At 31.8% G+C, this 26,606-nt stretch overlaps 3 protein-coding genes across 6 annotated transcripts; 2 read left to right on the top strand and 1 right to left on the bottom strand.

The window, feature by feature from the left end:
* Nucleotides 827-4,128, top strand: LOC109362765 (probable 18S rRNA (guanine-N(7))-methyltransferase). The gene is made up of 9 exons (XM_019608784.1): nucleotides 827-1,004; nucleotides 1,102-1,177; nucleotides 1,258-1,341; nucleotides 1,444-1,499; nucleotides 1,700-1,756; nucleotides 2,133-2,182; nucleotides 2,385-2,537; nucleotides 3,162-3,294; nucleotides 3,659-4,128. Exons 1-9 carry the CDS (start codon nucleotides 906-908, stop codon nucleotides 3,821-3,823), a joined length of 873 nt encoding a protein of 290 aa, XP_019464329.1. The 5' UTR covers nucleotides 827-905; the 3' UTR covers nucleotides 3,824-4,128.
* LOC109362764 lies at nucleotides 4,372-9,432 on the bottom strand. Of its 3 annotated transcripts, none has more exons than XM_019608782.1 (5): nucleotides 9,338-9,432; nucleotides 7,421-8,603; nucleotides 6,434-6,639; nucleotides 5,715-5,938; nucleotides 4,372-5,276 (listed from the first exon to the last, which is right to left on the bottom strand). In XM_019608782.1, the coding sequence occupies exons 2-5, from the start codon at nucleotides 8,526-8,528 to the stop codon at nucleotides 4,592-4,594; spliced, it is 2,223 nt and encodes a 740-aa protein (XP_019464327.1). In that variant the 5' UTR covers nucleotides 8,529-8,603; nucleotides 9,338-9,432; the 3' UTR covers nucleotides 4,372-4,591. The 3 variants fall into 3 exon arrangements, with proteins under 3 accessions (XP_019464327.1, XP_019464326.1, XP_019464325.1); XM_019608781.1 differs by having other exon boundaries at nucleotides 7,421-8,599; nucleotides 9,338-9,403; XM_019608780.1 differs by lacking the exon at nucleotides 9,338-9,432 and having other exon boundaries at nucleotides 7,421-8,901.
* LOC109362840 (putative inactive cadmium/zinc-transporting ATPase HMA3) lies at nucleotides 18,467-25,945 on the top strand. 2 transcript variants are annotated; one of them, XM_019608885.1, is made up of 10 exons: nucleotides 18,467-18,551; nucleotides 18,821-19,035; nucleotides 20,087-20,344; nucleotides 21,696-21,793; nucleotides 22,438-22,693; nucleotides 22,852-22,989; nucleotides 23,471-23,798; nucleotides 24,002-24,204; nucleotides 24,458-24,660; nucleotides 24,908-25,945. In XM_019608885.1, the coding sequence occupies exons 2-10, from the start codon at nucleotides 18,843-18,845 to the stop codon at nucleotides 25,685-25,687; spliced, it is 2,457 nt and encodes an 818-aa protein (XP_019464430.1). In that variant the 5' UTR covers nucleotides 18,467-18,551; nucleotides 18,821-18,842; the 3' UTR covers nucleotides 25,688-25,945. The 2 variants fall into 2 exon arrangements, with proteins under 2 accessions (XP_019464430.1, XP_019464429.1); XM_019608884.1 differs by having other exon boundaries at nucleotides 18,470-18,551; nucleotides 18,790-19,035.

Here is a 26,606-nt window from a genome sequence, read left to right as displayed (position 1 = left end):
AGATTTTCAAGTGAATAATTCATAGGTTAAGTTAAACCTATTTGGCAAAATTTCTAAAACTTACTAAATAATATTGTATTGATAATTTAATAATTTTTAACATTAATAAAATAAAACATTATTTATCGTTCATCATTATTGAATCATTATTTATAAATGTTATATGATATATTGATACATAAAAATTAAAACCTTACATTTATATTAGTAAGATTAAGATTTTAATACAGTATCTAATTATTAATTGCGGAATAAAGTAAGATTTTGAAAATCTTCAACTTAGGTTAAACCTAAAACACATACTTGACAAAATATTCCTAAAAATATACACTTAAATTATATTATTAAACAAAATAAGATTAAGATTATTAAGATTTATATGATTAAGATTAAAATACAGCAACATGGTAGTCCAAATTTCATCTTTTATTAAAGAGTGAAGATTCATATACTCTAATAGTATGTTTTTCCTTATCCTCAACATCAATTTTAGTGATATCTAATTATTTAGATTTACTTACTAATTCAAATTATAATCAGGATTTCCTTATAATTGATGGTTAAGATGGAAAGTAAGTTTAAAAAACTTACTCTTGGAATAAGTGGATCCTCGAATACACAATGGAATGATGTTTGAAAGGGTTTAATTTGCAAAAATTGTTCAAATAATTTTTTTATTAGTATACCCCAACCATAAATTATATTTGCGATAATATCCATTCATTACTTCACCGGTTATTGTAGGTGACCCATTAGAGGAGCATGGCTAAGAAGCATTAGAATTTTCATCTCGTGGTTTTTCTGCCTTATATACTAAAAAATAAAAAATAAATAAAAAAGCGGAACTAGGGTTTTAGGGTTTCTAGACTTTTTCAGTGTTGTGATTTGTGAACTATCAATTGGAGATGGCGTCTCGGCCGGAGTCGATAGCGCCGCCTGAGATATTCTACGATGATGTTGAAGCTCGCAAGTACACCTCTTCTTCCCGTATTGTTCAAATTCAGGTTCTTCTTCTTCTTCTTCTTCCTTTTTTCTATTCAAATTAATTAATTATTACCTGAATTTTTGTTATATTAAACTGATTTTGTTTATTTATGTAAGGCTGAATTGTCTGAGAGAGCCTTGGAGCTACTAGCTTTGCCCGAAGATGGTGTTCCTAAATTACTCCTTGACATTGGTAAATTCACTTACTCATTATTAGGATTTGAGACTTTTTCTTTAATATTTGATTTTACTTTATTGCTTTTTCTTGTGTAGGTTGTGGATCAGGACTTAGTGGTGAGACTCTCTCCGAGGATGGACACCATTGGATTGGCTTGGATATCTCACCTTCTATGCTTAGTATGTTTTTTCATTGCCCTCTTTAACTATTCTATTCTATTTTCTTTTATTTTTCATTCATTTATATCTTATGTATTTTGCATTTGATCTGTTAAATTATAGATATTGCGGTGGAGCGAGAGGTCGAGGGCGATCTTTTACTTGCTGACATGGGTCAGGTATTACCTTCAAACCTTCAATTTCTGTCCAGGTGGCTTTGGATTACTTTTGTCTGTTTAACAAGTTTCCCTTTTCCATGTTATTCTCGTGTTTATTTCTGAACGCAATAGTTACGTGATAGGAGTAGCGTAGGAAATAAGATGTTTGCCGACTCTGCATTTTGCCTTATGTTATTCTTTTCCCTTGTCTTTGGTTTCAGGGTTTAGGGGTTCGTCCTGGTGTTATTGACGGGGCCATCAGTATATCTGCTGTTCAGGTCTGTTTTCTTCATGCTCCACACTTCATATATGTGTTGTTATTGGTTACTTACATTTTGGGATATTGTATTGTTATACACCATACAGGTTGATGTTTGCCTTTAAATTAAATTCAGAACTCTCTTAAACGAGACTTGCTAGGAATGAACCAATTGCAACATAAGTATACACACTTTAGAAGCAACAAGTGGGTGGTAACTTGTGAAAAAACTAAAGAACAAAAAGTATCACCATGTCAAATGTGAATAATTTGCAACAACCAATATCCCATTTTTATTTGTTTTTTTCATATGAATAAGCGATGTTTCTGCCAAACTTGGTTAGGTGTGTCTCATTTTTGCTCTTTATGTTTTGAATTTTTATATGATGTTGCAGTGGCTATGCAATGCTGATAAGTCCTCCCACAACCCACGATTAAGATTAAAGTATGCTCCTTTTCTTACTTAATGTACGACATTTCTTTATTTCTAGATTTCTAGACCTGTATATTTTGAGTCTCCTTAAACTCAAGGTACATGGAGACTTGCATAGTTCTTCCTCTCTAGCATCTTGTGATTCAAGGACTATGCTGCAATCTATAGCCTTTACTCTGTTGATTAATGATATTAATCTCAATTTCTTTTGTAGGGCTTTTTTCACTTCTTTATACAAATGCTTATCAAATGGTGCTAGAGCAGTATTTCAAGTGTATCCTGAAAATATAGACCAGCGTGAAGTGATTTTGAATGCCGCAATGCGTGCTGGGTTTGCTGGCGGTATAGTTGTTGATTTCCCACACAGGTATGACCAAATCCTACAGAATTACCTGGGCTAAATATGATCTTTTAGTGTTTGTTCTGTCATCCAGCTCAATATCATTCTGCTATTGATATCAGGTTTTCTGGTTAATGGAGTCTGGTAAATGAAGAAATAATATTTTTACATTTTGCTGAAGTAAAAAATATATATTAGGAAGCTCAAAATGTCAAATGTTGTTTGTGATCCATTTTCTGTTCATCTAACACTGCCTGTGTTTATTCTTCGTAGCTATATTGGTATGAAGTGACTGAGATTTATTAATATTTTATCTTAAAAGAGGTCATCTTAAACTGTGTACTTTCCTTACCTGAGATATAGCTTCCCTAGCATACACCTCAGTAGGAAGGATGGGAAGAGGAAGATCACAATCACAATTCATAAATGCATAACATATCTGAACATATGTGGGTGAATTGTTGATTCATTCCACTTACTTGATGTACAGTCCTGTGTTATTTTCACCTTTTTTATATGCACACTCCTAAAGAAAATGAGTATATTTGATTCTAAAGGTAGTTTTTGGCTATGTTTTATTCTGAAAAGATTACTCCCTATCCTTTTTGAGCATAGTGTTCTACTAACTATTAAACAATTGTTTTATAATAGTTCTAAGAAGAGAAAGGAGTTTCTTGTTCTCACATGTGGTCAACGATCAACGAATGCATCCATGCCCAATGGTAAAGATGAAGATGGGGAGAGTTGCTCTGATGATGACATGGAAGAGGACGAAAATCAAACAGTGAGTCTTAATTACACTTCATGAACTCAGTTCAGGGCCTTACCAAGATGCACTGGACATCTTTTTAAATAAAAATATATTCCTTTAAAAAATATGGCTATTGTTGTGAAGCACCTGGCAGTTTATAAATGACACCAGTATATAAATTTGATCCAGTTTTTGTTGCTAAGCACCTGACAGAAAAAGGCTTTCCATTAGTTAGTTGAATGCATAGATGACTATACCAATTTATAATTTTGTTCCAGATTTTGATAATGAAAAATATGTTGACAAGCTGCATGTTAGATGTTTCCCTCTTATCCCAGCTCTCATAAGCTTGCTTACAACTACATTGCTTTATTAAGCGGAAATAAAAATACTGCAGGTATGTATCTCAGACAGGCATAGACCCCGGAAGAAGCTGAAAGGAAATAAGAGTGGCAAGGGAAGGGAATGGATCATGAGGAAGAAGGATCAGATGAGAAGAAGGGGAAATGTAGTTCCTCCTAATACCAAGTACACGGGTAGGAAACGAAAGGATCGCTTTTGATCTTATTTATGGCGTTTGCCTCTCAGCCTTGTCCTATTTATTAATGGGCATATTACAATCTGCATCTTCGGGTTGCTTACATGCTTGTGAAAGTTCCTACTGTCAAAATCTGCAGCCTTGCAGAATATTTTTCATGTACGAATTATGGTATACAGTTGTTGAGCTAAATGGCTAAGATTTAAGATTTTGTCTTGGTGTTTATTTTTTAAAATACAGATAACCTTTATGAGTTAGCTGAAGTTGTATTTGTTAGTAAATACATTATACATATTATGTTATAAAGTCAGTGAATTTTGAATTATACATTTAGCATGGTACGGAAGTTTGCAACTACACGGATGCCATCTACGGTTTTCCTGACACTTTTTGAAAAGCTCCGTAAACTCAACCAGAATGCGATATGATGTTATTTGGGTATATCTTGCATTGCTTCACATTAAGAATGTTTAAATCTAGCCAATGAAGTTTAGTCCAAATATCTAAGAGCTCACTGTATGATGAGCACCATTTCTCCTTTATCTTACATCCATTTGGAAAGAAAAAAACAGATGGGAATGATGGGAAATTCAGCTTCCTTCTCCTTGTCTAAATAGTCCTTCAAATTGGAGGAACGTCAAAATGCTCCTAAAAATTAATAAAAGATTGTTTTGAGAATGACATAAAACTTTACCCCCCCTTCCTTTTCCGTCGTTCTCCTTCATCAAAACCAAACCCTTAAAAAACTTGCATTAACTAATTAAATACCAAAAAAAAAAATGCAAAAGATATCTATGTTCCAGTCCCACAAGAAGTGTGCTGCAAATTTACATTCTCCCATTGCTTAACAAGTTCGTTGTATCCCTCAGCACAACCAACAGCAAACTCTGCCATTGAGCTCATAGCAGCTGACATTCCAGCACAAAGTACCTTAGTAGCAACTTCAGCCAATTTCTCATTACTCATTACCTCTTCCACCATTTCCATATTCTCCTCTGATCCAACCAGATTTCGTCGAGAATCTTCACGTAGATGCTGTGCATAGAAGGATCCTATACCAGACGCAAAAAAGTCAATGCCTTCAAGCACTGTTGCTTCTTGTATTGCATCAAGACGCCTTGACCACTGAACACAAAGTCCAAATAATGGATGTGTGCCGCTGGATCGGCGTGGAGAGCATGTTAACTTTGATGCATCAGGTTCACATCTCATACATCGTAGAAGCCAGCTGGTTAGTGCATGAACATAGGATCTTTGAGAGGTGGTCCATGACTCAAAGGTGTTTCTCCAATTCCTCAACTCAGTTTCAAGATTAGAGGCAGAACGAGCAAGCCTGTGTGGATCGGTTATTGACATGGCTGACTGTTTTCTGATATTGACTTTAGAAGTAGTACCAGCTAGAAGAATCTTAGCTTCATCTAAGGTTGTCTTTTGTGTCTGATGACATTCTGCCATCACTTTCCACATCCTTGCCAACCTGTAGTAGTAGTTTGTGTAGTAGAATCAGCAAGCATGATATTTGCATCCTATCTTTCAGAAACTAAGAAGTGAAGCATGACCATACACATAATGAGTGAGTTCTGTGACGACAATAATAAGTGCATGCTCAGAAGTTTTCCCCCAAAATGGAGAAGGGCATAAGTAGATAGCTAGGTTAAAAACCAAGTTTTTTTAGAGTAGGTCTAACAGTTAAACTCTATAAGTTAGGATGATTTTATCTGTATTATTTTATTAATGCTAAGCGAAATCTAGCATTGTAGTTCTCAGAAAACTAGCTTACTGAAGTCATTATAGTATTATATAGTAGGAAAACTAGTTTGGGCAGATAAGAGACATACATGACAAAATAACATATTTAGCAGTATGTTTGAAATCTGAAAGTATAAATACAAAGTTGTATGAGATTCATGCATACCCTTGCACCAAATCAAGAAGTTGGAGATGCAACTCTTCATCTCTCAGAGTTTCAATTCTCTTGGATATAGCTTCAATAGAGTGTATTGAAACCGTTATCTGGGTATGTAGATCTCTAATGGCTGCTCTTGTTTTATCCACAGAAGAGGGATCCTCTCCTTTTACATCATTGCTCCTGAATTGCTGACATTTCTTCTCATATGCAATTCGAACACGTTCTCCAGACTGTTAAAGAAGAAATTGGGCATCACAGTTAGTTTCACATAAGTAAAATTGTATGAACCATTAGGCACGATGACCTGTAAAATAGTAATCTAATAACTTAAAAAATGAGAGATGATATGAAAAATTAACGAATATAATTTAAGAAGGTTGAAATGTGTTTCAGCCGCAATACTTTATAACCTTATTTAAGGACTAATATTAACTAGAAGCTAAAGCTCTGGAATGAATAAGTACTTTTCAAATATTATCTTAGGGTAACTTTAAGAAGAGTATTGTCCATTGATGGATTCTATAACCTAATAGTAAATATTCATTTTGTTCAACCCTGAAGTGTCTACATAGCAGCTTGCTGATACAGGTTAACAAAGTCCAGCAATGGGTACCAATAGGGAAGTTTCATAAGTAGCAATGTGTACCAAACATGTCATCTGAAAGAAGTTTCATGAAATAGTTTTACAATGCATTTTAGTTCATGGTAGCATTTCAATACTATACCTTGACTTCCTCATATAGCTTCTTCTCCCATGCATATAACCTTTCTAGTGTTGATTGATGACTACCAGAAAACACACACTGCTCCTCTGGATCACTTATGCATTCATTATCGTCATCCCTATTACTTGAAGGATTTGCTACAAATCTTGATGAGGTAGAGCTTGAAACTGAGCGGAACAGTGCTACTGGATTCAACAATTTTGATGCTGCAACACAAATATGATCTTAAAATTTACAGAAAGTAAGATTATTTTTACATACAAGACAAATTACACATGCATTTTGTATACTGTAGATTGACTTTTGAAGGGTATATATTGGAAGCACAAGAGAAAAGAAATGCATTTGCATTGGCCAAATGAATATCACAAAATTCTTGTTCCAATAATAACCAGGGATGGATACAGTCCCACCGGCCAGGTACCCAGGGCCACCCATAAACGAATAGTCAAATAGCCGAAAAAACTGAACTTTTTAAGCAGAGCTAGTTGACTTTGAGATATCACTTTTGTCATCCGAGTTATGTACCTTCTTTATTAAACACTCAATAGCTAATGGGTCAAGCGACTGATATTGCATATATTTGGTATAATTAGTAATAGGAAGTTACTCATGTGAGAACAGTTGCTATTGTGAGAAATGAGAACAAATATTGTACAACTAATTATATAGATGTAGCATTCTTTTATAAAAATGCATTTTAAAGAAATATTCGCAATATATTCTAATTTATTTGGTTCCCTCCCTTCAACCCTTTCTGAATCCGTCCCTCATAGTAACTTACCAAAATTTGTGTGACAAAATCAATATCAAGTTTTCTCCAACCTATTGAGACTTTCATGTTTCCTCCATCGATAAAATTTTTGGGAATGCATGTTATGCTTGAAATTTGAGGCTAAACTCACAACTCTAAGCACTATTAAATGCAGGAGCATGCGAGAACACTTTAAACAAAGTGAAAATATAAACTTAATACTTCCATCAAACCTGAGATTTCATTTGATGTCGACAAATACTGAGTTTTCTTGGCCTCTAACAATGTTGAGAAATCACTGGCTGCATTGCAGACCATTGTGAATTGAGCTTGAAGATCCCTGATCACTTCTGTCATGCTTGTCGGCCTTCGGTCCACATAAACAGTAAAACCAGGTGTTTCTTCCTTTGCTACTTGGTTTTCAATTGCCACTTCCCCATGGCTGGGTCCAATATGACCAGCAGTTTGAGCTTTTGATACTTGAAAACTGTCACCGACATTGGCTTGTGAGTCTGTGACTTGATGCACAGTTCCGGTTTCATTATCTGTTCCCTCTTCATGCCCCTCTTCCTCATCTTCATCAACATCTTCAACCATGACTTCTTCTTTGGAGGAGTTTATATCAATTTTGGTTCTTTCTTCTGCAACATTTCTTTTTCCAGCAAAATTTTCTTCTTCAGTTTCTTCTTCCAGGTCTGGTATTCCTTCTTCTTCCCGGACCTGCCTCAGTCCTCTATTTTCATCGTCTGTAGCATACTGTTCAAGGGTACTACGGGTAGAGTAACCATAATAATCTAGTGATGAAAAGGGGTCCCAAAAGAAGTCCCAATGGGAGGTTTGAGGTGAAGGGGGAGGGATAATAGGCCTATTATTGGGGGGATAAGATATGGGTGAGGATTGCATAGAAAAATAACTATCAATGCCAAATTGGTGCATGGGAGAATACATTTCAACTCGGAAAATTTCGGGTGATTGAGGCCTTTCCTCAACTGAAATTGGTGGATTACCACCCGGCTTGAGGTGATTCACTTTCAAAGTTGAATTAGCACCAAACTCAATGGTTGTCGGGATGAAGGTTTTTGATGATATGGGAATGAAGACAGGACTAGTTTTCTTTACAGGTGTGAAGGGTGGAGGAGTCATGAATGAATCTAATGACATCTCGTCTCCTTCGATGTAATCAAGCAATGCAGCTGAAACTCTTTTCAGAGATTGGATGTATGCTATGTGTCCAGAAGCAAATTGAGTTCTTTGCTCAACAGCTTGTTTGATGAATTTCTTTCTATCTTTACAAAGTTGAACTGCTTCTTCATCATCCAACCTTGATTGAGAACATCCCATATTTCTTGGTTTCCCTTTAGCCCTATGAATATATCAGGCTTGCATTGAAATTGAAATCAAAGGAGGAGAATCTGTCTGCAGAAACACAAAAGCTGAATATATGCAAGCATGAATGCAGAAAGAAAAGAAGAAAAAAATCAATGTTATATTAGAACCAAAGAAAGAAACCCATCTATCAATGTTAATAAAGTTGGATTCTTTTCTTTATTTTGAAGACATAGGACATTGGAAATGGAGCATTCTAGACAAATAAGTAGTGGAGATTTATAATGAATCCCCTTTCTCTTCAGAAAACAAAACTATGCTCTATCTCGATACATACACATTGACAAATCAGAGAATTTCTAATATGTGAATATTTCTTTTTGCAAAGGTGGAAAATAAAACACAATCTCCAACAAAATCATTTCCAAGTACAAAATAATAAATGCTAACATTAAAACAGTTGTGAATAAGCCAATTTAGCAAAAGAAGAATACCACTCTCCACAAACTAGAAACAAAAAAAAGTAATCAAGAGCTACATTGCTGATAAATGCTAATATGAAAGGTAGAAAAATATTATAAAAAGTTGTTAAGAGAAAAGTCACAAAAGAGTTTATAAACATGAAAACATGGTTACCCATTTGATTAAAAATTTGAAAAAGCTTAACTCGGTGTCTAGCTTTCAATCTTTCATGATATGGTGTTTGGTTAGCGGAAAAAAACAGAAAATGCAGAAAGAGACAATAATCAGAAGTAAACATTGTTTGGTTTGATTAAGAATGCAAGTGAAGATTGAAACATAGAACGGAGTAGTTACATGCATACCTGAAACGTAGAATGGAGCTTTGATCGCGGAGGTTGAGAGTGAGAGAAGAACAGAAAGAGACGTTGAGAAAAAGAAGCAACGGTCAAAAAAATACAAACACAAAAGAAACAAACACTGTTCATGTCTGCAATAGATTTATTGACTGCCACAATAGTGTTTTGCTGATTGGCTCCAACACTTTTGTTGGGAAAATAAAATAAAATAATTGGCCTAATTAGCAATTATCAACTATTTACTTACCCTTTTCTATTTGAAGCTCACAGTTTTGGTGGAACTATACTACACAAATCATACATACATTCATGAATTTGAATTTTGTATTTTCAGTATAATGATTAGTGAATTTCTTAATGTAATTCTTTGAAAGGGTTTCTAAGTTAATAACATTATACCTGCTTGATGTTAAGTTTTTAATAATGGAAAAGAACTCTTATACGGAAAAGAGATGTATGTAATAACAGCGTAAGAGTTTTTATATACTTTTCGAGTTTTCGTTATCATTTATCATTCACTTTTAATTATCATTGACTTTTTAGATAAAGATAACATAAATAAATGGTGGATAATACACTGACTGTGTATAAATCTTTATATTGGTATAAGATAGATTTTTGTATCACAATTTATACACTTTAAATATTGGATTAAAATATTTCAGTTATTTTATTAATAAAAGTGTAATACATGAAATAGCTATGCACAACCTTGTCTTGGAAACGAATATCTTATTTTAGAATATGTGTGCGTTTGAGATTTAACAATTCACTAGGGATATAACTCTGGTGCTAATTAAAAAATATTTAACTCCAGATGTTAGAATAAAATAAGACATAAATTATGAAAGTACAAAAGTAGTAAAATGAATATGAATGAAACCATGTAAGTAACTCTTTAACTTTGGTGGAGACTTTTGTAGTTGTAACTAGCAGGGAGCAGAGAAACTGAGTAGATTCTTCAGACACAAACACACACAAAGGCTTAGTAACTCACTGTCAGAGCAATTTGTTTATTTTTTTAAAGAAAGAACATAGAAAAATAAAAGCAGGAAAGAATTTAGAAAAGCATAAAAAGGGTTAAGGGGGCATGAAAGAAAGAAAAAGAGAAAGCAGGTTCCTATGAGTTTCGATAAAACCAATAAAATTGTTAAATTTGTCGATAATTAAATATAGATTTCGATAATTATCTTCCATTAATGAGATTTATTTATTTCCTAAGCCCAATCTAGTCCAGTACATAATCCACATGGTCCAATATGTTAGGGAATCTCTCTCACTGGCCCGTATACTTGTTTCAAGTCTTGTAGATCAAATATGCTCATGTCAATGTGTTTATGACTAAATATATTTTGGATTAATATTATGTTGAGTTAGTAATTAATTAAACGTATATCTTAGTAGAATAGCTAGTTTTGATTGTTAGTTAGTTTATTTTTTCTTTTTATATAAGGTAATTTTGAGATCTCTTCATTTCAATTCATTCAATTAAAATATACATCAATTTCTTACTCTTTGATTTCTAATATCGTATCAGAGCAATGTATTCTATGATATGCTGCTTATCCATCAAGCTTTCAATATCTAACTTCACAACTTCCAATAATGTATTATATGGAGATGAATTTTAGATTAGTCATATGTAACTGATTTATTTCATCTTTACCAAATTTGGAGGTTTTGGTTCTCATAAAGATGTCACAAGAAAGGGCACAGTACCTTGATATAGTAGGAAAAGGGTAATTGGGATAATAATAATAATTGAGTGAAAAAGAGAGGTGAATTAGATGTTAGAGTCTTGACCACCCTACCATGTTACCCAACCATTTCATATTTGTGGAGTGCACACAAGTTTGCACAAAGGGGTATGTGGATTGGTCATTGGTGACATTTGTCCACTAGATATTGTTCATCAATTATCATATGGCCCAATATCCTTATGATACACTACATGATTTGTGACTGATGATTTTAATGTTGCACCTTTAAGAAAGATAGCAATTTATACCACTAGTATTTTATTTATTTCTATATTTATACAAATATTAGTTCAATGTCATAGATTAAAATTTGAATCACAATAAATAATGTGAGAGAAGAAATATAAACTAAAGCTATTCTAATTTTTGACCACATTCTCTTCTTTGTGATCTCTCACTTGTAAGTTGAGAGTGAAATTGGGAGGAGAAATTGCTCCTCTTTCCTCTTATATATGATCTTATCTTTCACATTAGAGATTAAACTATAAGTATTTATTTGGTTGGTCTTCTTTCTTTAGAACTTTATGAATATAATGTTTATTCCAAAATTATAGTTGTTTTATTAAAATATAGTTTTTTTAGTTACTGTAGTTTTGAAAATTCAAGGCTTGAGTAATATGTTTTCTTCTCAAATCTATCATCATTCAATAATTATATGGATAACTAATTCAAAATCATCTAATTAAACATATTATAGTTTAGGAGTGCACCTTGTAAGAAATGGTTATGCATCAACCAATTAATAAACATATAATGAAAAAATAAATTAGGGTAAATAGTCATAATTCAATGACATCTTACATTAATTAAGATTTTTTTGAAATCTATTTAGATTAACCTTAGATTGTTGCATGAAGAATTAGTTCTTAGTGAATAATAAGTAACCTTATCCTAATGTAAATTAAATGTAATCCTTCCATAGAAATATCACTTTTTTAGTACTTGAATGTTATATGAAAAATTAGGTTTATTTCTCCGGAATCAACAACCAAGGAGCCAGTAATCTTAAAAAAAGGTGAGGGGGAAGAATAAGAAAAGAATTGTCAGCTTTAAAAGTTAACTGCTGTATTTTGTACTTATTAATTATTATGATGCCGTATCTATTTTATTTTCCAATAGTAGTAATTTCATCATTACCATATTATAATTGAACTCAAGACAGTGCTATGAGGACAAATAAAAATCGATTCTTTACACATACACCCAAAATAGAGAAAGAGAGAAATATAATGCACTACTAAATGAGCACTTTGTGGACATAATTAAATATATTATCTTGTTTGTGATTACTCCCTAACATGAACACATTTCTAGACTTAATTAAATATATTATCTTGTTTATGATCAGCATGAACATTTATAGATACTTGTAACTTTAGTTAGATTTAAATCATTTAATATTGTTATCTCTTCCTTTATTTAGCATCTCGAGTTCTAGTTATTTTATTCGCACCATAAAACACTCACAAAATATATTTGTTATATTAATAGGAAAGGAGAGAATAAGATATTAATCTAATGGTGTAAGACCTCACTAAATCTTTGGAATGATCAAAAGATCATTAATTTTATTTATGAGAGTAACACTTATTAGGAATGACAAACACAGACTCCAAAAAGGATTAATTCATTTCTATAAGGTGAGAAGATACCGGTACGAAAAAAAGAAGAAAAGAAAGTAGACATCCCACCAAAATTTAAAACAGGAAAAAGAAGTAGATGACGTTGAGTGCATGAAGGAATGTTTGTTCCCATCGTGCAGGCAGAGGAGCAAATAAGAATTCTAACAGTAAACATTTAATGCATACTTATAATTTATGTTGCAAATTAAGAGACTATAAGACCTTGAGCTTATCATTGTATATGACAACTTATATTAATTGAGTTAGTTTCCATAATTTTTTTAATATATTCCGACTAATTATAAAACTAATTTTATCGAACAAATTTAATTTAATAAAATACATATACAACTACAAGATCAATACTATAAATTAGTTTTACGAAGAGACTCGCTCTAAACTCTAATATAATTTAACATATTATATTTTAAGCAATGCTCCAAGAGCACTACTTTCTAAACAGATAAGTAAAAAAGAAACAAATTTTTTATATTCAGTGATAGATAATAGACACTGCGCCACCAAGGGAATTTATATAAGGTAACATTGCTTTTCGTGTTTAATATTAGGTAAAGTCATTTACCTTTCAATTATGTATTCATGTTTTCTTAATTACTTTAATTCAAAATGCAATTATTTGGATTTAAAATACTATAGACCCCAATTAATAATATATTGAAATATTATCAAATATATTGAAATTTGGTTAAATTTAATTTTTTAAACCAATGGTGTTGATTTAATATTTGTATTAGGAACTAATTATTTTTAATTGTTTGATTGTCTAACATAACAAATAGTCGAAGAGGTCGAATATTAGTTACTAACCTTACACGGTAATTAAAATCTCATGATATTTCACACTAGTTGATTAACTTGTTTGTGGATTGAATTTGATTTAGTTCCACTAAGATTTTTTTGCTAGGCACCTAATTCAATTAAAACACTAGGACAAAAAAAGATTCTCTCCAATATGATTGTAGAAAAGCTAATAATACAAACATCCCTAGGATGTGCTGAAAATTTATTTGTCCTTATTTTTATTTTAGATCTCATAATAACTAACTATGAAACTTGACAATACGAAAAGTATATAGTTTCAAGGTAAAATTAAAATGAAAAAAAAATGTATTATCAATGAATTCAAATATAAAAAAGATTTTTTTAAATGAAGTCGTCATTTGAGAATATTAGTCATTCGAAGCATAATCTTTTAATTTTTGTAAAATCTTAAAAAAAAATTGATCTAAAAATCTTAAATTGAATGTATTAAACACCTCATGATATTATAGTCATTCAAAACACAATATTTAATCACAGCTTGTTGAAAAAACAAACTGTTCTTATCACCGGTTCACTGAAAATAATGCGCCGGTGAGTCATGATGCATAATATTGCAAGTATAGATTAATTATCTACATGAATAATTACAACTTTTTGGCTAGAAGATAATTTGTTTAACACGACTATAATCAACTTTTGACCAATTAGTGTTTTTTAAGAGGACCACCTAGTTAAACTTTAAACACAATAATCAATAATTATTTCACAAACGAACTGGAGGAGAAAAAAAGTTCACTTAACTTATGCTATGAGAGATTCGAAAAAATAGTGGATTGTAGCCTAATTAAGTCCACCATAACGTTTTTCTTCCAACAAAAAAAGCAACTACAAAGGCCAAAGAGGAATAGTCTCCATTATTCCACACATTATAATCCTAAATATTGTCACTCCAAATTTTTTATACATTTGGTGAGTAAATGATAATCAAATATAAATGATAAATAATATAATAAAAAATATATTATAAGTGCATCATTTTTTTCTCAATGAAAATTTCTTTCATAGATCATCTCATCATAATTTTTTATAGGCAGATTTATTTATAGGGAATTATAAGTAGAGGTGGCAAACGGACCGCCCGACCCGTTTAGTTCGCGCCCGTAAATGCCCGCAAAAATTTAAGCGTGTGTGAGTATGCCCGCAAAAATTTAAGCGTGTGTGAGTATGCCCGCATTGATTTAACGGACAAAATTCAATGCTCTGCCCATTTTAAAACGGGCTTGCGGGTGGCCCGCAGACATTGTTGAATAATTAAAAAAAATAAAAAATTCATATAATAAATGAAATTAAATTAAATAAAGTAGTTGAAGATAAAAATTAACAAATTTTTTTATATTTTATATGAAGTTTAACAAATCACATTAAATTATAATTTTTTTAGGGATTAAAAATCACATTACATCATAACTTATTTAAAAAAATTTTACTTTTTCCTTAAATTATGTTTATGGGTCGCCCGCATGCCCAACGGAAATGCCTGCAAACTTGACGAGCAAAACAGGCCGGGCAAATAGACAAAATTTGTATGCCTTGTCTACACAAAAATACGGGCTATGCGGGCACGCCCGCAGACAACGCCCATTTTACCATATCTAATTATATGGTTACTTTATGCATGTACATAAAAGTTACATGATGAACCCAACATAGAAATACATGATAAGTGATTGATATACTGTCATGAGAATTGAATATGCTATTAGCCCCCAAAAAATTTATTCCGAAACCAAGACTTAACTTTATCCACAATACTTACCACATCAAATGTTTTTTTTACTATTACATTTATTACAAAAGAATTGTGTACCTAATTGTTCGTTTGGCATTATATGGGTTTAGTCATAGTTGTTATGATTGCCTTAATGAGAAATAGACCAGACAAAGCTCTCTAAGAAGAAAAGATTCTCATGATGTGGTAGTGTATATAGTTGAGCATGGAGATACACATAAATAATCATGATGTCTAATCTTTCTTTGGTGTAGTGATTTTGTTATGTGACATTTTCCATTCTGGTGTTGCCATCTTGCCTTTCTCCTTCAATGTTTTATTGTGTTCATTGCAACACATTTTATGGGAGTTGTTGTTCTCAATGCAATTGAAATTAATGTTACATTTTGAAAGTATTTTTTGGGTATATTGTAATTTGCCAATTTCTGATTGAAAGGTAGAATAATGTGAATTTGTGGAGTATTTAGAGGGCTTTAATGGTATTGGGCCTACCAGGGAAGGTTTAGTTTAGTGGAATTAGAATGCAACCATGCTCATCTAGATGGGCTCTTCCCTTTTCAGAGTGTCTCCATAATGTCGAAAAAATGGGATCTTCAATATACGAGTAATCATATAAACCCTCCTATAACCAAGGTCCAAGAATATAATATATCTCGTTAATAAACAAATTGTTAATACGTTACATTCCTATATATGTAAGAGTATATTATTATATTTATGGCCTTATAAGAGGGTATATAATTTTTCTTAATAATAATGATGGAAAAATAGTTACAATATATATTTATATAATATTTGAAGTATCTGCAACCCATTTTCCGAATAAAAAGGGTGATATACCTAAATGGAGAACCGAATACATTGCAGCATAAGATCAATGATCCTGTTGTCTTTATTCCTTTTATTCCACCTTCATGGCTTGTCTGTATCAGATGCCCCCTTCTGATAGTGTTACTTTAACTATATTCTATCTGTCTTTTTATCTTTCCCTCTATTTTTAACTAATTAACCCGAATTGCTGTAATTTCAATGAGAATTTTCGGCTTAAGTTTTCTGTTTTGTTTCTCCTTAAGGAAAATCACTCTTGCAAAAGGGCTATTTTCATACAACTTAAACTATTGCTAAATATAGTAAATGTAATAAAATATTAATAGAGAGGCCAAGATACAGATAACATGTTTAGTTACCTTGTTCCTCTATGGGAGATTCCGTTTCTAACAAAAGAGTTTGTCTTTTTTTAATATTCATCTTGTTTTAATGTGCATCATTTTAAATTGAATATAATGAATGACTATTGTTAATATACTCAATCCATGAACATCAGAATTTAATATAGCTAAGTTCATGTATGGTAAACAAAAATAGTTAAATACTAATCTTATATGACTTAATAGCTTGTTGTAACAATATTTCCTGTAATTTATTTATGAAAGAGTAAAAAATGAATGTGTATTTTATCGATAGGATGAATGATTTAATGAAAAAGATTTAAATTACAAAGAAATTAACCAACCTATTACATAAAAATACAAGAGAATTAACACTGCCTAACTTCTAACCAAATAATCTAGTTTATACATATTTTAATCATAAAATTTGAATTTACAATAATTGTTTATCAATATTAGCTCAAAATATTTTTTAACACCCGCTCAAAGTTGAAATTATCATGAAATGACATGTATTGAGATTTGTTCTACAAAAGAAAGTTTAGTGGGATTGCTAAAAAGTGATAACAAAGGAGAGGGGGAAAGAAGTCGGTGAGACTAAAATTATAGATTATATAGTTAAAAGGCATATTAAAGTTTAGCTTCAATAATGGATATTTTGCTACTTGTGCGAAAGCTGCAATCATAAAGTTGTACTCTTTTTATAACTTCTTTAAACGCGTCTTAAGAACTAAGAAGGGTTATTTAATAATTTATATATTTATGACTATTATTTCTGGTTATTATTTTAAACGTGTTAAATTCATAAATAATAATTCAATTATCTTATAAAAAAAATAGTTTAAAATATATGGATTTATATATAGTTTCAAACACATTCAGCAGTATAAGATTCAATTTAAAGATATAGTTAAAGTTTTAACTATTATACACGTACACTACAGAATTATACAAGTAAGCTAAACTATTATACTTTTTGCTCACCATAAAGAAGACTACAAGGTTAGGTCGCATGTGATGTAGTATCCCATGGAGTGAATCAAATAAAGTTTATGTTTTAGTTTGAATTTCTTATATTCCATTGTACTAAAAATCACAAGAAAATGTGGATTCTTAGGTGGATTCCATTTTAGGCCTAATTGATTCTCCACTACCTTTGTCTCATCCCCGAGAGGAAGGCACACAAAAATTATCTAAAGAGAAAAAATAATTGAAAGTTTGGCAAATGGATCTTTCTTATATTATTATTTTAAATATAGCAAGATCATGCAGAATGTACCTGTACTTTTAAATTCAGGAAAAAAATATAGAACAAACACAATAGTCGTTAGTATAGGAGGCTTAAGATATATGTGTGTAGCGTTATCATTGTAAGAGAGAGAATGCGTTTTCAGGATTTTCTGAACCAATAACTGAAGTTAAGCAACAGTTATCTCACTTTTTATAAAATAATAATAATTGTCTTACCTTAAATAAAATAAAAATATTTAAAACTATAATGTATATATAAGTATAATATAAAAATATAGATTAAAGTAAAAAAATTAAATCTTAAAAAATATATAGAGAATTAATTTAAAATTACATTTGTCATCTTGAGAGAATATACTTTAATTTAAAGATAAATGTGTATGTTTTCAGCTTAAAAACATTTTCTACAAAGAAGGATATTTAATCTTTCCTCCTGAAGAAAACGATTAAATGAAAATATGTTAAGGACAATATTAATCACATAAAAAAATTAGGGCATGTTGGATAAAATTAACTTATAGCATAGTAGTTTTAGAAACTCAGAGCTGTGTATATAACAAAGTAAAATAAAAGTATTGAAAAGAAGTTGAAATTTGCATGATGAAACTAAATTAATTTGGAAATGAAAAAAAGAAATAGAAAAATGATAAGTGGGGCAGAGTGTGAGGGAAGTAAAGATTACATCGAAAGGTTCAACTTATGTCCTTTGATTCCTTTCCAAATCACAGTGCACTCTTTATTGTTTCCACTTTATATCCCACCCAATTGGCCTACTTAAGCTCTCAACCTCTTCCATTTCTCTCCCATTACCATCACTAACTCTTTTCTCTCCATTCTCAGAAGCAGGTACTTTCTCTAGTTCTGAACTTTTTATGTTCCAACGTTGGACCATGTTTCACTCACACACGAAACATGTTTTTCCTTGTTTAATTGGTTTTTCTTGTTCTATATTTCTTCTCTCTGTGTTCTATGTGATTCAGCTTTATTTTATTTTTATTTCACTGATCAATACCTTTTGAAACTAAATTCAGACAAGGTGTTTCATTTGGGTCTAATACTGTTGTTCTGGTGTATGTGGTAGCAGGTGGTGTTAGTAATTAATATTTTGATAAAAGAAGCTTTGTTAGAGAGACACTTATGGCTTCACAGGAGGGGAAAAAGTTGCAGAAGAGTTACTTTGATGTGCTGGGTTTGTGTTGCTCCTCAGAAGTGCCACTAATTGAGAACATCCTCAAACCTCTTGAAGGTATCAAAGAGGTTTCAGTCATTGTTCCATCCAGAACTGTTATTGTTGTTCATGACATTCTTCTCATTTCCCAACTCCAAATTGGTAAGTAAAACTATATTCTTATCCCTATTTTCTTAATTACTTTATTGTTAAACTTCTTGATTAATTCGTTACTGTAGATGCATTTCATGATGTGCTAGCGTGACCCTTGTGATGTTTGTAATGATGAATTATGCACTTTTAATATATATTATATTTAATTATTGGTAAAAAACTTATATATTGAAAATAACACTAAACAAATTGTAGATACTATAAAAAAATGACAGAACAAGATTTTCGCGTGACCTCCAAAGCCATGTTTTTTATCATATATGGGATGGAGAATCAAGTGTCAATTTTTATGTACCAAAAAATATGTCAATATTTTTATTGTTATTTGCTTGGACCACCACATTGGTGTCCCATGATTTAAGAGAAAGGTACCGTTACATAATATTATGATATATATGGTTATCAACTTAACATATTTGGTTCAAAAAGCCTTAGAAGCTTGCTTTTGGTGTTACTTGTTTTAATTTATCATCTTTTATCCTTAAGTAGAGTACATAAATCATCTTCTGAGAAAAACTTGATATGATTAAAACGTTACGTGTTGATGTCAAAATTGCTTTGCTAATGAAAATTGAAATATACACCTATAATAAATGAAACGAACTACCCTCATTCCCATGTCTTGCACGATAAATCCTCTAAACAGTGAGCAATTTCATGATGTAGATGCATTATACACTATCCATTTGAAATAAATGGTTAATTTTTGTAAATAGATAATATTTGTGTAAGTAAAAATGGATAAATGATGATGTATATGATGAAGCTAAGTAATTGGTTTAAGATCCTTTAATATTTTTTCATTGCCCGGGCAGCATATTAGAATGAACTTTTTTTATTATCTCAAATTCTCATGTTTTAAATGAGATGATACGTGGAAAAAAATATGGTCTGAAATTTGGAACATATAGTACGGATTATTATTATTTTGTGTGCTCTAAACTTCTTTATTGTTTTTTCTTCTAGCCTTTTATATAAATGATTTTATATTTGTGCTGACAAAAGAAATAAAAGTTTTTTGAATAATTTTTGGTAACAGTTAAAGCTCTGAATCAAGCTAGACTACAAGCGAATATTAGAGTTTATGGGGATGAAAAGAACCAAAAAAGATGGCCAAGTCCTTATGCCATTGCTTCTGGGGTTCTACTTTTGCTTTCATTTCTAAAGTATGTGTTCCATCCGTTGCAATATCTGGCCTTAGGAGCAGTTGCTGCTGGTGCCTTTCCTATCATCTTAAAAGCTATTGTGTCCATTCGGAACCTTAGATTTGACATTAACATTCTCATCATTGTAGCAGGTAATATCTTATTATTGCATTTACATTCCAATTGAACCTTATTTCTTGTTAAATTTTAATGCAACTGGGCCTCTTTAGCATATAAGCTGAAAGTGAGACAATAAATTAATTTAGATACTTTTAAAATTACTACTAATTACTTAATAATAAAAAAATATATTCACCAACTTACTGTGTCCCTTTTAAGTTGAGAGGGACAGGGCAATGTTTTTTTTTAGAATTTAAATTGAGAGCATTTAATTAAAAAAAGTGGCAAAGGGCATTCTACTCTCTTACAATATAATATGAATGAACTGAAATATTTGGTTGAAACACTAGATGGACCACACCACGTTTAGGCTGAACATACATTCACATAGAAGGAGTATAATACATGTACTATTTTCTTTAAATAAAAATGTGCTGTTTCATCATACTTATATATATATATATTACATTTAGTACAAGAGTTGAATGAATGTGCGTTGAAAATATAAAAGTTCTTGCACTATCAACCCATCATTTATAATTCATATGTGTGATCTTGCTCGTAAAAGACAAAAATGGAGTAATAACCAAACTGTAAACACATGAATATATAGAATGATGCAACAATCTAATTTTTAGTATCATACTTTGGATGCACAACCCTTTTCTCTTTTGGAAATATATTCCTATTTATCATTTCATCACACTACATATCCTCGCACTGTGTCTGTCAGCATTATCCTAGAAGGAAATAATAAATATTGGCATTTGACCATGAATCTGGCAAGTCATCCAAAATTCAATGTTTCATAAAATGGCTTAATTTTCTCCATTCACAAGGACTGCATAGAAAGTTGTGTTGTGTAGAAGGTTTTATTTTCTAGTTTTGGCTGTCTATTTTTTCCATTATTGGTGGGTAAACGTAGCTAACTTCAACTATGAGCTAACATGAAAGGGACAACCTTTAACTGCACAAAATATCTTAGCCAGTAGCAAGTACCAATCCATAAAATTTATGAAGAAACAGACAAGAATGAAGAAGTGCCGTCACGTCTTTTATGATGTTTATAGAATTGAGAGTTAGGGCCATACGTGTTGGAATGAAATTACATGAGAATTCTTAAGTGAGGAACTAAAAAATACATTATTTGTAAAACGTAACCTTTTTTCTTAGACATATCACATAAGTGCTACCTTTGGTTCTTTATGATAAATGATCTTTACCATAAACTTTATCCAAAATTACATTTTTGCCGCTTACAATATATATAGAGAGCCTAAGAGGGGGATTACACTTTGATCAATGCATAATTAACTTCTAAGCATTCAGAAATAGTGTTTAGATTGTTTAGTTAGGCTGATTTGTATTTTATTTTTTATACAGTTGTTGGGACAATTGTTATGAATGATTATTTGGAAGCCGGGACCATTGTTTTCCTCTTCTCAATTGCAGAATGGCTTGAGACAAGGGCAAGTCACAAGGTATTTATTTATACATTCATTTTTTCTTGCTCAAAACTGGTTCAATTATTATTCTTCAAATCAATCAACCATTCAGTGGATATAGGCTACATTGTATGGTCATGATCAAATGAAGTACTGATGCTTCCTAATTCTTTTTAGAAAATTAAACTGATCATTGTTTAAACTCATTTTTTCTTTTATACCACCACCTATATTATATATAAAAAGGTGTTGGGTATTTAATTTTGTCTCATGCAAATTGACTTTACCATTACAGATTTATATATTTGTATTTGATTTCATTTAAATTTATTACATAGAATGTCTATTATATTCCCAATACTTCTAAATTATATTTTTTATCATACATTGTTACATTTTTTTAATAAAATATACATTAATTTACTTTTAATTATTGAAAAAAACATTAAGTATCTACTACATTATTACTTTTAATATTTTCTTTCATAGCAAGGAGATCCTATTATATATTTTTATCAATTTCCTTATTGCTTACAAATAGAAAATTGTGATTTAAGAGTATAAGAATAAGCACTTTTATTAAACTAGCCCATTTTTGCATGGCATTTCATGTGATTTCATGTGCTCCTCTGCTTCAATTCATCCAATAACCACTGCAAAACATATTAAATTTGATTCAGGCAAACACAGTAATGTCATCGTTGATGAACATAGCCCCTCAAAAAGCAGTGATAGCTGAAACAGGAGAGGTGGTAGATGCTGATGTTGTGAAACTAAACACCATTCTTGCAGTTAAAGCTGGGGAGGTCATACCCATTGATGGTGTTGTTATAGATGGAAACTGTGAAGTTGATGAGAAAACTTTGACAGGAGAATCATTCCCAGTGCCTAAACAAAAGGATTCTATTGTATGGGCTGGCACCATCAATTTAAATGGTAAACTATATGTCTGAATTATCTGTGTCATATATGTATGAGAGAAAACATTGAGATAAAAAGCTAATTGCTAATTACTACACCAAATCCCTTATACATTGATACCCCCTTTAATTTGTTTGAATAACTGAATATATGTTTCCTTGATTGGTTAAAAGGTTATATCAGTGTCAAAACTACTGCATTACCTGAGGATTGTGTTGTGGCTAAAATGGCAAAGCTTGTGGAAGAAGCTCAAAACAGCAAAACCAGCACTCAAAGATTGATTGACAAGTTTGCCAAATTTTACACCCCGGGTTAGTCAAAATTTCAACTATATGTTTTCATCATTCCTTAACCTGAAAATGTAATTTTTGAATAGTCTCTCCAATGTTCTTGTCAGTGTTTAAGTGAACAGATAAAAAAGGTTATTTTCACATGCATTTGCATTCTTTGCATGAACACCCTTAGTTACGTGTTACAACATTACATTGTCTCTTACCAAAGCCATGACAAGGTTAGGCTTTAGACTTTAGAGTACTCTAAGAATGCATTTGCGAGTTGGGTTTTGAAGGAGAGGAAAGGGAAATAGAATATTTCAGAACCATCTCACAAATATATTTCATGGGTTATAAGTCTTTCCGTTCCTTCCATTAACCGCCGAAAGCCAACCAACTAGCAAACATACCTTTTAAGTTGTAGAACAGAATTTAATTCTCACTGGTTTAGATTTCTGTCATTCCTTTCTTGCACACAGTCAATTTCACTGGCCTTATTTTTTTGGTGTAATATTTTCAGCTGTGGTAGTCATATCAACCCTTGTAGCTGTGATTCCACTTGCCTTAAAAGTCCATAATGAGAGACACTGGCTTCACTTTGCATTGGTTGTTTTAGTAAGTGCATGTCCATGTGCACTTATCCTTTCAACACCAGTTGCAACCTTTTGTGCTTATACAAAAGCAGCTACATCTGGTCTTCTCATCAAAGGGGGTGATCATCTTGAAACACTAGCAAAAATTAAGGTCATGGCTTTTGATAAAACTGGTACCATAACAATGGGCGAATTTATGGTGACAAATTTTCAGTCCCTTTCAGATGACATTGATTTGAACACATTGCTTTACTGGTGAGGGTGCCTCTCTTTTTCACACCTCTATCATTCACTAATCACTATCTCTGTCCAAATTTCTTTGAAATGGGAAATTGATCTTTTAAAAGAAAAACACATAAGTGAATGGTGATACATTTCTTGTAATCATGTTGAAAATGTCTTGAAGCCTATTTTGAGTATATAGTATAAGCCAGTTTAACAAATTTAACACTTTGCAGGGTGTCAAGCATTGAAAGCAAGTCAAGTCATCCCTTGGCAGCAGCAATTATTGATCATGGAAGGTCTCTGTTGATTGAACCAAAGCCTGAAAAAGTGATGGAATTTGAAAATTTTCCTGGAGAAGGAATATGTGGAAAAATTGATGAGCGAGTTCTTTACATTGGAAACAGAAAAATTGCTACTAGAGCTGGGTCTGAAACAGGTAAATGCCTTTCTAGTGTTAATTGTGATTAAGTGATTTAAAGGCTGAGGCCAATTGAAATTGAAATGTAACTATTAGTAAATACAATCCTTCTTATTTAAAATGACATTGCAGTATCATTTCCATAACTTACTTCAATTTCAATGTTCTCTTAATCTAATAACCACTGAGCCTTGTGCTCTCTAGAGGTCAATACCTCACCTTTTTTTATAGAACTAAGTGAAATGTTCATTGATATGGTTTTATTTCACAGTTCCAACCTTACAAGGTGAAAATCAAAGAGGAAAAACCACTGGATACATATACTCCGACGCAACCCCGGTCGGAATTTTCTCCCTTTCAGATGCTTGCCGGTCAGGTGTTCAGGAGGCCATAGGGCAGCTGAAGTCATTGGGAATAAAAACTATTATGCTTACCGGAGATAGTGAAGCAGCTGCAATTCAAGCACATGAGCAGGTGTGTAACTCTATATATATGAATGTAAAGGCTAAATTGTTATTTGATTTTGACTAGTATAAGATTCTATATTTTCAAACAAAATCTACTCGTTTATATGCCTTGAAAGATGGGTTGAACTTACTTTTATTTTTCCACATATCTAATGTCAATAAGGCTCTAGTGTTAGCATTTACTTCAAATGGAAAAGTTGGAGTGATAGAACCTAAGATAAATAAGTTATGCCTAACATTGATTTAATCTACAGCTAGGGAAGGCTCTGGAGTTGGTCCATGCAGAACTTTTACCAGAAGACAAAGTAAAAATCATCTCAGAATTTAAAAAGGAAGGTCCAACAGCCATGGTTGGAGATGGTTTGAACGATGCGCCTGCATTAGCTACAGCTGATATAGGAATCTCAATGGGCATTTCAGGTTCTGCATTGGCAAGTGAGACAGGCAATATAATTCTTATGTCAAATGACATTAGGAAGATACCAGAAGCCATAAAGCTTGCAAGAAAATCTCATAGGAAAGCAATAGAAAATATTATTTTATCAGTTATTACTAAGGCTGCAATTATTGGTTTGGCCATTGGTGGTTATCCAATTATTTGGGCTGCAGTTCTTGCTGATGTTGGAACATGTCTGTTGGTCATCTTAAACAGCATGTTGCTTCTGAGAAAAGGACACAATCATGGAGGAATATCTTGTAGATCTTCTTCTACTCAGCCACATATCCATAAAAATGGATGTGGTGGCACTACTTGCAGTTCTTCTCATCACCATGACAATTATGATCACCAACACAATAATGTTCATGATCGTCAACACCATCATGATCACCACCACCATGATGATCATGATCTTCAACACGATCATAATCACCACCACCACCATGATGATCATGATCACCACCACCATCATGATGATCACCACCATCATCATGATGATCATGTTCATCAACATGATCATGATCACCACCACCATGATGATCACCATTGTGATCCTGTTCATCATGATCATCACCAATCAACCTCAACATCATAGGTTATCATTGTTGTTGGATAATTAATGGAAGAACTACTTACATATGAATACTATCAATTTATAGTTATACACCCAAAATCATTCATATTAAATTATCAAGAATGAGCATAGCAGAAAGGCCATGGATATATTCATAGAATATGATAAATGAATTTGCATGTCTATGTTGTACCCAAATCCATATTTATGGTGTAACATTTGTAACTTATTTTATGTTCTAAGTTCTTATGCAATGTTAGTCTAATGATGAAGGCTAGAGTAAGAAATTGATTGAAGCATATGACTCTAATTATATTATTTATATGAAATGTATGAAATAGTAATGTCATTTTGAATTCAAATTCATGTTGACTAATCTTCTTTTGAATTCAAACTTTTTTTATGAAGAGTAATAATCATTCTTATTTTCTCTCTCCAATTTTTCGATAATATAATATAATATAACTAAAACCTTTAGTAATATTTTCATGACAATCATATTCCCAGGTATAAAATTTACTTGACTATTTTAATTTTGTTAATGAAAATAATAGTTCTTGTATGTGTGATAAAATTTGCAAGTAAATTGTTCACAAACATAGAAAAGTTGCCTGAGAAGTGTGCCTCCCAAACATATTCATGCAAGTATAATCACTGCCCTTCAAAATCTAGTTTATAGGTGGAAGTGTTAAGCATAATAATGCCGTAGAGAGTCCTTGCTTCAAGTTAACAGTATTCAACCTTTTTCTTAACACTTCGTTTCATATTATCCTTTTCATTCAATTAAGACTGCAATACAGAGTTATTTTCAAGTCCGGTCAGCGGTCGTACCATCCGGTCTGGTTCGGTTCTCACTGATTTTAAGTACACTATTTTGGATATTCTCAAACATAAAAATTAAATGAAAATTGACTATGAATTCAACAAATCAGGATCTTGT

This window comes from Lupinus angustifolius, chromosome LG12 (genome assembly GCF_001865875.1).
Source record: "Lupinus angustifolius cultivar Tanjil chromosome LG12, LupAngTanjil_v1.0, whole genome shotgun sequence".
NCBI classification, from domain to species: Eukaryota; Viridiplantae; Streptophyta; class Magnoliopsida; order Fabales; family Fabaceae; genus Lupinus; species Lupinus angustifolius.
This window is presented reverse-complemented; position numbering and strand designations above follow the sequence as displayed.

Excerpts from the sequence above, each read along its gene's own strand:
- LOC109362765 (XM_019608784.1), top strand. The coding sequence starts at position 906 with ATGGCGTCTCGGCCGGAGTCGATAGCGCCGCCTGAGATATTCTACGAT. Across the intron at positions 1,005-1,101 it reads CCCGTATTGTTCAAATTCAG|GCTGAATTGTCTGAGAGAGC; the intron begins GTTCTTCTTCTT and ends TATTTATGTAAG. Across the intron at positions 1,500-1,699 it reads TACTTGCTGACATGGGTCAG|GGTTTAGGGGTTCGTCCTGG; the intron begins GTATTACCTTCA and ends CTTTGGTTTCAG.
- LOC109362764 (XM_019608782.1), bottom strand. The coding sequence starts at position 8,528 with ATGGGATGTTCTCAATCAAGGTTGGATGATGAAGAAGCAGTTCAACTT. Across the intron at positions 6,640-7,420 it reads GACATCAAATGAAATCTCAG|CATCAAAATTGTTGAATCCA; the intron begins GTTTGATGGAAG and ends TTTGTGTTGCAG. Across the intron at positions 5,939-6,433 it reads AGCTATATGAGGAAGTCAAG|TCTGGAGAACGTGTTCGAAT; the intron begins GTATAGTATTGA and ends CTTCTTTAACAG.
- LOC109362840 (XM_019608885.1), top strand. The coding sequence starts at position 18,843 with ATGGCTTCACAGGAGGGGAAAAAGTTGCAGAAGAGTTACTTTGATGTG. Across the intron at positions 22,694-22,851 it reads TGGCACCATCAATTTAAATG|GTTATATCAGTGTCAAAACT; the intron begins GTAAACTATATG and ends ATTGGTTAAAAG. Across the intron at positions 23,799-24,001 it reads TTGAACACATTGCTTTACTG|GGTGTCAAGCATTGAAAGCA; the intron begins GTGAGGGTGCCT and ends AACACTTTGCAG.